Here is a 10,164-nt window from a genome sequence, read left to right on the forward strand (position 1 = left end):
ACTGCTCCCTCTGCCCTGCTGGTGACTCTGGGAACCCCATTGTCCCCTCTCCCCTTCCCTGCTGGTGACAGGGACCTTGTCCTGCAGGTCCTGGGGACTGTGATGACGGTGGCCCGGGGGAACCCGGCTGCCCACGAGGTGCTGGTGGACTCCTGGCCCGATTTTGGCATCGTCCTGACCCGCCTGCGCCCAGAGGTGCTGCCCCCAACCTGGCAGCACCCCACACCCTGGGGGACTGGGAATTGGGGTTCCACCCTCAGCCCCCCTGTCCACCCTCCAGGAGCACAAGGACCCCAGGGATCACTACACCAACCAGCTGGCCGTGTTCTACCGGGACAAGGGGGCCCTGCAGGCGCTTCTGGGGGGCACCGAGGCGGTGGTCCAGGCACGAGCCTTCCAGATACTGGGTAAGGATGGCCCCGGGAGGGACACGGGGACACCACCTGCTGTCCCCTGCCCGGCTGACAGGCTGTCCCAGGCCTGCAGGAGGGGCTGGATGAGGCCGTGCGGGAGGCGGCCGGTGCCAAGGGGCTGCACGTGGAGACCATCCGGTACCTGGGACTGATGAGCCCTGAGCCCCCCCGACCCCGTGGGCAGTGAGTGAGGGCACCCAGGGTACAGGGACACCAGGGTCACCGGGGGGGGTGGGGGCACTGGGGACATGGGAGCAACAGGGACACAGGGGCATCGGGGGGCCAGTCACATCCCCGGGTGGCACAGGGGTCCCCAGGCACATTTCTGGGTGGCACAGGGGGTTCCCAGGTGACACGGATGGTCCCTGAGCACGTTCCTGGGTGGCACAAGGGTTCCCAATCCCATTCCTGTGCGGTACAGGAGTTCCCTGAGCACATTCCTGCGTGACATTGGCATCCCCAATCCTATCCCTGCGCGGCACAAGGGGTCCTTGAGCACATCCCTGGGTGGCACAGGGGTCCCTGAGCACATTCCTGGGTGACACAGGCACCCCCATTCCCACCCCCGGGTGGCACAGGGGACCCCGGCCCCATCCCAGCCGCCATCCCTCGCAGCCGTGGCGTTCAGCATTCCCCACTCCTGCCATGCCCCCTCGCAGGTTGCCCCCGGGCCTGCGCCTGGCGCCCGTGTCCCCGTCCCACGTCCCGCTGCTCAACGCCACGTGGGCCCTGGGTGGCAACGCCCGCAGCCGGGCCTTCCTGCTGGGGCTGGTGCGGGCGCTGCCCTCCGCCTGCCTGCTGGGCCCGCGCGGCCGCCCCGTGTCCTGGACCCTGCTGGACGCCCAGGGCTGCCTGCGCCACGGCTACACGGTGCCCGCCTGGCGCGGCCGCGGCCTCACCGGCATCACCATGGCTGCCATGGGCCGGGGGCTGCACGCCCGCGGCTTCCCCATCTACTGCACCGTGCTGCCCCACAACAGGGCCGCGCTCAGCGCCCTGGGCGCCATCGGCTTCGTCACACAGCCCGGAACCTTCCACCTCATCCTGGGGACACCCAAGTAGCGCCCGGGGAGGGGGTGGATGTGCTCGGGGTGGGGTAACCTGGGCCTGGGAGGGGACTGGATCCCTACCCCAGTAACCACCGTCCAGGGGGGAACAGCCCGACCGCCACACTGAGCTCGGTGAGGAGCTGCTCTCTCTGGTCCCTACTGAGCTCGGAGCCTGGAGCAGGTCACCCCAGTCCCTGCTGATGGCACAGGGAGAACACCCTGATTCCTCTCTGAGCTCAGGTCTGGATCTGTTCCCCCTGGTCCCTGCTGATGGCACAGGGGAGAACACCCTGATTCCTCTCTGAGCTCAGGTCTGGATCTGTTCCCCCTGGTCCCTGCTGATGGCACAGGGGAGAACACCCTGATTCCTCTCTGAGCTCAGGTCTGGATCTGTTCACCCCCATCCCTGCTGATGGCACAGGGGGAACACCCTGATTCCCCTCTGAGCTCAGGTCTGGATCTGTTCACCCCCATCCCTGCTGACGGCCCCCCCGGGGGTGTGGTGCGGGCGGGGCGGGGGCGCTGGAGAAAGGCTTTTATTCGTTCATACAAGAATAGATCTTCTGCAATAAATACCCCAATAAATAAAACATCTCCAATAAATAAACACTCATAGACGCACCAGGACAGCGGCCCCGCCCCTGGATCCAGGCCACGCCCCCAGCTCTGCATTGCTTAGGCACTGGGAGGCGGGGCTAGGTTAAAATGGGGCGTGGCCTGTTGCGGGGAGGAGGCGGGGTTGGCTACACAGACTATGGGCGGGGCTTATTGCCATCCAGGGGTGGAGCCTATTGCTCCAGGGGCGGGGCTTGCTGCTGGATGGGGCGGGGCTTATTCCTATGCTCAGAGGGGCTTGGTCCTTTTCGAGGTGGGCGGGGCTTGTACCCACGTGGGTCTCTTGGGGTGGAGGGATGGGGCACCCCGGAGGGGTGGGGACACCCCGGGGGGGCACTTGGGGGTCAGGGCACCCGTCCCTTAAGGCACAGTGTGGTGACAGAGGGGCTGTGAGGTGGCTCTTTGGGATCGGGAGACCCATCTCTCAAGGCACACTGGTGGTGGAGAGGGGACATGGCATGGCTGTGGTGGCACTTGGGGTAAGGAGCCCTGCCCCTTTAAGACGCAGTATGATGAGGGAGGGGCTGTAGGGTGGCTTCGGTGACACTTTGGGATCAGGAGACCTGCCCTTAAGACACAGTGTGGTGACAGAGCGGATGTGGGGTGGGTTTGGTGGCACTTCGGTGTCAAAAGCCCCATTTCTCAAGGGACACTGGTGGTGGAAAGGGAGCATGGGGTGGCTTTGGTGGCACTTGGGGTCAGGAGACTCATCCCTTACAGCACATTGTGGTGACAGAGGGGCTGTGGGGTGGCTTCGGTGGCACTTTGGGGTCAGGAGCCCCGCTGCTCAAGGCACACTGGTGGTGGAGAGGGCACCTGGGTGAGGAGCCCCGTCCGGGTCCCACCGGCGCGAGGCGGGCGGGGGCACGGGCGGGGCGCTCAGAACCCCCTGGCCTCCAGCCGCAGGGTGACCACGGCGGGCGGCACCTTCTTCTTGAGGCGGTTGAAGTCCTTGGCCGAGCGCCAGAGCCAGGTCTGCAGCTCCTTGAGCAGCCAGAAGTCGTCCATCTTCTTCAGGAAGTCGTTGGGGGCCGGGGGGGCCCCGGGGGGCCCGGCGGGGGGCCCGGCGGGGCCGGCGGGCAGCGGGTACCCCAGGGAGGACATGACGCCGCCGATGCTGAGCACCAGCCCCTGGAGGCTGGCGCAGAAGTGGGCGAGGCGGTGGCGCAGCTCGGCCGTGCCCACCTGCCCGTCCAGCACGCGCAGGTAGCACAGCAGGCGGCTGTAGGCGCGGTAGTTGGCGGCCAGGCGGGCGTTGTCCGTCAGCCCCCTCCACAGGTCCAGGTCCACCGTGGCGCTGGGCACCCGCTCGGCGCGCGCCAGGCGCGGGGGGTTGAAGTCAGGCTCATTGAAGGGGGGCCCCAGGTAGTTCAGCTGGAAGGGAATGGGGGGCGTCGGGCACTGGGGGTGGTGTGGCGCTGGGGTCGTCCCCCTTGTCCTGTGTCCGTGCACTCTCGCCTGCCATCTCCCAAGTCCCCGCGATCACCATGTCCCAGACGCCCACACCCTGCGGGTGCACACACCCAGCATGGCCCAGGTCTCCATGTCCCCCCCATCCCGGGTTTCACTGTCCCCCGGGTAGACACGCCCACTGTGCCCCTTTCCCTTTCATGGCCTCGGTCTCCGTGTTCACCCTGTCCCCAGCCTCCACGTCCCCCAGGTCCCCATGATCACCGGGTTCCAGGTCTCCCTGTCCCCCAGGGGGATGTGCCCACCCCGCTCCCAGTCTCCATGTCCACTTTTTCCCAGGCCTCCGTGTCCCCCTGCACACCATGTCCCTGTCTCCATGTTTCCATGACCCCCGGGCTGACACGCCCAGCATGTCCCAGGTCTCCTTGTCCCCCTCTTTGCAAGTCTCTGTGTCCCCCTGCACATCATGTCCCCAATCTCCTCGTCCCTCTGCCCATGTCCCACGTCCCCCAGGCGGACGTGCCCACCACGTCCCCATTTTCCATGTCCCCCCATCCCAGTTCTCAGTGTCCCGGGTCTGTATTTGTCCACCACATCCAAGGTCTCCACATCCCCCGGACAGACACGCCCATGTCCCCACTCTCCACATTCCCCTGTACATCACACCCCCCCATCCCACCACATCCCCGAGGGGGGACATTCCCGGCACATCCCAGGCAGTGACGCTGTCACCGCTTGGCACCCACCGTACCGGCACCACCGAGGGCACGTCGGGGCAGAGACGGGGAACCTCCGCGTGAGTCGGCAATGCCGGCGGGGAGGGAGAGGCCGGTGCCCACACCCAGGATGGAATCATGGGCCAGGGGAGGGGGCCCGGGAGCCGCCCTGCGCCCGGAGGGTGATGAGGCATTTCCGTGCCCCCCGGCGCGGGAGCGGCTCGGCACGGGGTGGATATCCCAGGGCGGGGGTGGGGGGGGATAAACATCGGGGACTCACGTAAGTGCCGGCGAGGGTGCGGAGCTGGTGCTCCAGGTAGCGGGTCAGGTCGTAGGTCTGCTGGATGGACTGGCCGGCGCCCAACTCCTCGGAGCAGTTCAGTGCCGGCAGCGCCGGCAGGTTGCAGAGCGCGGCGCACAGGAAGGTGAAGATCCCCCAAGAGTCACCTGCGGGGGACACACGGCACCTCAGGGCGGGTGACAGGGACAGCCCGGATCTGGGTGGGCGGCGCTGGGCCCGCAGGGTATCCCGGTGTTACCCCTCTGAGAGTGGGGAAACTGAGGCATCAGCACAGGGAGGGGGGGCACCCCCACCTCAGCACCCCCTCCTGGAGCAGCAGAGACCCCCCCCCTTCACTGCAGTGACCCCCCAGCTCCCCTCCGAGTGCTCCCGCCCGTGGCTGCACCAACAATCCTTTATATGGTCTGGAGCAGCACGGCCTCGGCATTCCCGCAGGGACACACGCCTGGGATATATTTGGGCACCGCCAACGCCGGAGCGGGCTGGGCACCCAGCAGGGATCCCCGCAGAGGGGCCACCGGGAACGCAGGGGGGTGGGACACGGCCCTGGTTCGCGGGGTGACCTTTGCCAAAGCCACCGGAAAGAGCCGGCGGGGTCCCCGTCATCGGCCTGACGTCAGGGAGGCCCGGGAGCCGCGGCCTCGTGCGCCGGCGGCTCTGCAAAGGTCACGGCCCGCGGCCAGCGCGCTCCGGCCAGCTGGCACCCCAGCACGCTGGAGCCGGCCTTCCCGGCAGCTCCTCCCGGGAAAGTCCGGCCGCTGGCACGGCTCGGCACCGCGGGGCTCCCGGCGTGGGCAGCCCCCGTGTGCCCCGGCACGTCACCGCTCCCCGTCACCGGCCACCGGTGACGCACGAGGGTCCTCGGGGACACCCCGGCTCTGGCCACAGCGGCCCCGCCGTGGTGGGTATCCCTGTATCCCTGCGCCCGCCGAGCCACGCCGCGTGGGATGCGACTGCCCTGGGAGCGTGCGGGACAGTGACCACACCTGGGAGACACCCCGTGGGTGTGCGACACGCTGTCCACACCTGGGAGGCACCACGCAGGGGTCAATAGGTGCGCACGGGTGCGGGACACCCTATGGGCGTGCCGGGTACCACACGGGTGTGTGACACGCGTGGGATGCACCTGCAGGGGTGTCCGTGCACAGGTGTGTGCCCACGCACATGCTGCACACGTGTGACACGCCAGGTACGCGTGCAACGTGCTGTGCATGCAGGACACATCCTGCGAGGGGGTGATGACACCCCGTGTGCGTGTGACACACCGTGTGCGTGGCACACACAACACGCTGTGAGAGTGACAGGCTGTGCACACACGACACGTTCTAAGAGTGCAACAACAGTGCACACACCACCCCACGGGTGTGACGCGCCGTGCACGCACGACACGCCGTGTGTGTGACACGCCGAGCGTGTGACGCCCCGTGCCCACGTGTGACGCTGCGTGTCCCCGTGGCACCCCGTGCCCGTGCGTGGCAGCCGCCCGCCCTCGCCCGCCGCGACTCGCCCGGTGCCCCACGGAGGGCACGTGCCGCCGCTTGCCCACGTTCCCGGTGCATCCCAGTGCATCCCGGTGTGTCCCGGCGCGTGGGGCGTGCGGCCGGCCCCGCGTGCGTGCGAGCGTGGGCCGGGGCCGGGGGGGCCGCGGGGGGGCCGCGGTGACTCACACCACACCCCTCCTTCCCGGTGTTTGCTTTGGCCGGACCCTCACCCGCCGCCGGCTCCGGTTTCCAGGCGGGATTTACACCCGCCCCGGCCCGGCCAGCGCCAAACCAAACACAGCCAGGGAGCGGGGTGAGGGGGGGGAATGGCAGGGACATGGGATGGGGATGGAGACACGGCAGCTCCCGAGCAGGTGGCCGGGACAGGAGGATGAGGATGAGGGAGAGAGGGAGTGGAGGTGGGTGACTGGAAGATGGGAATGGTGGGGTGCACAGCAGTGGCACGGCAGTGGCCATGGCACAGCATGGATGGCTCTGGGTGCTGGTGACCATGACACAGCAGTGACCGTGACCATGGCACAGCAGTGACAAGGCCCACAACACAGCAGTGACAAGGCCCATAACAGAGCAGTGACAGTGGCACAGTGTAGCAGTGACCATGACACAGCAGTGACAGTGCCCACGACACAGCAGTGACAGTGACCATAACATGGTGATGACAGTGACCATGACACAGCAGTGACAGTGGCCATGGCACAGCAGTGACAGTGACCATAACATGGTGATGACAGTGACCATGGCACAGCAGTGACAAGGCCCACAACACAGCAGTGACAGTGCCCACGACACAGCAGTGACAATTGCCCAGCCATAGAAGGTGCCCCTGCTGTCCCTTGCCCACCCCATTCCCAGTCTGGCACCCGGCACCCACCAGCACAGACAGTGGAGGAGGGAGGCTCCAGCCGGCACAGCTGGATCCCGGTGACGTCGGAGAGGAAGAGCCCGAGGGTTTCAAAACCGGCCCTGGAGCGAAGCCAGGATGCTTCCAGCCCACGTAAGCAGCTCATGGCGTGGCTGCCCGGGGTCACCCACCCGGCCCCGGGGACACCCGGGGTGACAGGGGGCCATGGGAGCGGGGATCCCTCAGCTACAGCAGCAGCAGCCCTGGACACCCACACCGGACACGCCGGCGGTGCCACAGGCACCCCTCGCACACGTGGCAGCGGGGACGTGGCTCAGCTGCCCTTGGGGTGACACCACCGGGCCCCCTGCCCTGCCACCCCCCCGGCGGCGCGGGCGGCGACACTGGCCAGACCTCCCGGCGAGCGGCCCAGGCAGGAATTCGGCCACGGGGCCGGTGAGCTGTTCCCTGGGCATGCTGTGGGCAGAGCCGCCGAGGGCTGAGTGACCACAAGCCACCCGGAGCCGCTTTCCCGAAACCCTCGTGGTGGGGGCGGCAGCCGGGAAGGGGGGACCCCCTGGCCCCGGAGCCCCCCGGCAGCGGACGGAGCCGAGCCGGCCCCTGCCGCCGCAGCGGGAGCTGCCCTATCTGATGGGCCGGAGGCCAGCGGCGAGCAGAGCCCCATCCCACCCCACAGCCCCATTCCTGGGGCCAGAACGGGAGGTCTTGTGGTGGCCAGGAATGACTGTGGCACTGAGGACAAAGCAGCCCTGTCCCCGCTGTCCCAGTCACGTCCTGGCCACCAACTGGCACCACTTAACCCTCCACGGGGCGTTTCCCAGCCCAGCGTGGCTGCCAGCTCCAAGGGTCTTGGAGTGGGTGACACTCAAGAGCACAAAGACAGACACTTCTGTGTTCCCACACTGCTGGCATTTAACCCCGCCACGGCTGGGCAGGTGACACCGGGGCACAGCAGCAGCCCCTTGGAGCCGACGGGGACACGGGGATGCTCATATTCCACGCCCGAAGATCACGAACGCGGCGCTGCCTGAGCTCCAAGGGGAAGGACACGCGTGTCCTTGCTGCCCGACAGCAGCCACAGCCACCTCAGAGGTGTCCCCATCCCGTCCATCCCACCCCGTGGCAAAGCCGCCGTGCCGGGGGCGGGCTGGGGCGCGGGGGGCGCGTGGCCCCGCGTCCCCCCCGTGCCTGCGCTCGCGGCGCTGAGTGTTTACATCCTGTCTCCTCCGTGTGTTTATAAATGCGGCCGCGCACGGGAGACTCCAGCGAGGCCGTAATTAGCTGGGCCTGGATTTCCCATCCGGCTCCGACTCTGCCTCCAGCCAGCAGCATGATGGAAACACCCCTGCCCGTGAGGGGGGCACAGGCCCCTAATCCCAACCAGACCCCACCGTCCCGCACGCACGCCCAGCGCCCACGAGCCATGCGAGGCACCCCGATCCCTTCCTGCCACAGGTCACGGAGCCACACAGACCACCAGCCCCCCTGGCACCGCCCTGGGGGGTTCACCAGCACAGAGCCAGGGTGGCAGCTCTCCAACAGCACAAGGGACCCCCAGTGACAGCGCTGGGTGACACACCCTGGCACTCCCAGACCCGCTGCCACCGCTGGCATCTCCCACCACGGTGCCACGAGGTCAGCGTGGGACTGGCGGTGCCCTGACGCCCCCACGTCCCCGCAGCACCCTGAGGAATCCCAGGACACCTCCGTCACCCACGGGCCACGTGCCACCCGTGGCCACAGCACTGCTGGGCCCCCTGCTTCCCGGATATCCCATCTGCACCGGGGCGAGCGCATCCTCGTATTCCTGCCAGGATGCTGGTGTGGGACAAGCGGGCACGGTGGCACGGGAACACGGGCGCTGCCGCAGCGGGGGGGGGAAGGCTGGGGGGGATGATTTATGGGGCTCGGTGCCACTTAGCAGGGCATAAATCTCCCCCCGGCGCGGCCCTGTAAGCAGAGCCCTCTGCGTTTCCCTGCGGAGCCCGCGCCTAATGCAGCCCAGATGTGCCGCCGTCACCGTGCCCTCGCGCCGCCTGCTAAATAGGCACGGGGACGCCACGGGTGCCAAGCGTCCCCGAGCCCCGCCGGGAACGAGGGACGGGCAGCCCGCCGATGGGGATGCCCAAAACGAGGGAGCGGGGCCGGGGTGGCCGGTGGCGGCCGAGCTCCGGCCCCGCGGCTCCCGCGGCCGCGCCGGGCTCGGCGTCCCCGTCCCCGGCTCGGCCACGTCCAGCGGCCTCAGCGACAGCGGGAAGGGGGAGAGGAAGGGGCGAGGGAGGCCGATGGAGCCGCTGGGGATCCCGGCCTCGCTTTTCCGGTTCCCCGGCGCTCGCCCCGCTTTGCCCGTCCTGCGTCACCGCCGGAGCCCGGCCCGGCGCCGGCCTCGTGCTGCCCCGGCCCCGCTCCCGCCGCCCCGCACCCCGGGGAGCCTCGCGGCGCCCACGCCGTGGCCTTTTAAGGGTGTTTTCCAGCATCTTCCCCGGCGAGGAACCCCCCGGTCCCGGTGTGCCCCGGGGAAGGCCGGACCCCCGGCGGCCCCGCGGGTGCTGGTGGCCGCTCGGGCCGGGGGAACAAAGCCGTCCCGCGGCCGCGGGGACGGTCCCCTCCCCGGCACCCCAAAATCCCGCTGCTGCGTCCCGGAGGAATCTCGCCTGCTCTAGCGACGACGTTCGGAGTCAAGCCCCGAAATCCAGCCCCGGGCAGGAAAGCTAACTCTTCCTGCCCCCCTAAATCCCATCGACTTTCCTTTTCCTCCCCTCTGTCAGTCCCGGGGTTTAATTCTCCGTGCTCAGCGGCGGTTCCCTCCCTGGTAATCACAAACATGCATGGAAAAGAGGGAACGAGAGAAAGGGGGAAAAAAAAACCCAAAGAAACAACAACCCAACCTAGAGAGGGGAAAGTCTTAAATCAATCCCAAAGCCAGACAGACGTTTTAATCACATCAAATTAAAATCAGCAGTCGGGTTGGAAAGGGAAAAAAACTCCCGGCAGATGCAAGCAGGGGAATTGGGGCACCCCCCGCCCCACACCCAGCGCCGTGGGCTTACCTGGGAGATCCCCGGTAACATTTAGCATAGTCGGGGTGCAGGGGGATTTCGGGGGGGCTCGGCTCTTGCTCGGCACCCCGAGCCCACCCGCTCGCCTCAGCCCTGGCTCGTTGCTTCGCTCGCTCTCGGGGTTGGGTGGTGGTTTTTTTGTTGGTTTTCTTTTTTTTTTTTTTTTTTTTGGGTTGGTTTTTTGGTTTTTTTTTTTTTTTTTTTCCCTCGGTCTCTATTTGTTTTGGTTTGGGCTCG

The 10,164-nt window shown here is 67.5% G+C and overlaps 2 protein-coding genes across 2 annotated transcripts; one reads left to right on the forward strand and one right to left on the reverse strand.

The window, feature by feature from the left end:
* Positions 1-84: 84 nt before the first annotated feature.
* LOC108510249 (glycine N-acyltransferase-like protein 3) lies at positions 85-1,475 on the forward strand. Its single transcript, XM_017839915.1, has 4 exons — positions 85-195; positions 281-407; positions 479-596; positions 1,073-1,475. Exons 1-4 carry the CDS (start codon positions 103-105, stop codon positions 1,473-1,475), a joined length of 741 nt encoding a protein of 246 aa, XP_017695404.1. The 5' UTR covers positions 85-102.
* A 1,481-nt stretch (positions 1,476-2,956) lies between these two features.
* On the reverse strand, positions 2,957-10,015 carry CLCF1 (cardiotrophin-like cytokine factor 1). The gene is made up of 3 exons (XM_017839921.1): positions 9,919-10,015; positions 4,484-4,650; positions 2,957-3,451 (listed from the first exon to the last, which is right to left on the reverse strand). The coding sequence occupies exons 1-3, from the start codon at positions 9,944-9,946 to the stop codon at positions 2,957-2,959; spliced, it is 690 nt and encodes a 229-aa protein (XP_017695410.1). The 5' UTR covers positions 9,947-10,015.
* Positions 10,016-10,164: the final 149 nt, after the last annotated feature.

The sequence above is a fragment of the Lepidothrix coronata genome, unplaced genomic scaffold (genome assembly GCF_001604755.1).
Source record: "Lepidothrix coronata isolate B3197 unplaced genomic scaffold, Lepidothrix_coronata-1.0 Scaffold572, whole genome shotgun sequence".
Lineage (NCBI taxonomy): Eukaryota > Metazoa > Chordata > Aves > Passeriformes > Pipridae > Lepidothrix > Lepidothrix coronata.

Coding starts and splice junctions, on each gene's coding strand:
- LOC108510249 (XM_017839915.1), top strand. CDS start 103: ATGACGGTGGCCCGGGGGAACCCGGCTGCCCACGAGGTGCTGGTGGAC. Junction 408..478: donor ACGAGCCTTCCAGATACTGG/GTAAGGATGGCC, acceptor AGGCTGTCCCAG/GCCTGCAGGAGGGGCTGGAT. Junction 597..1,072: donor CCCCCCCGACCCCGTGGGCA/GTGAGTGAGGGC, acceptor GCCCCCTCGCAG/GTTGCCCCCGGGCCTGCGCC.
- CLCF1 (XM_017839921.1), bottom strand. CDS start 9,946: ATGCTAAATGTTACCGGGGATCTCCCAG. Junction 4,651..9,918: donor TGTTACCGGGGATCTCCCAG/GTAAGCCCACGG, acceptor TGTCCCCCGCAG/GTGACTCTTGGGGGATCTTC. Junction 3,452..4,483: donor GCACCCTCGCCGGCACTTAC/GTGAGTCCCCGA, acceptor ATTCCCTTCCAG/CTGAACTACCTGGGGCCCCC.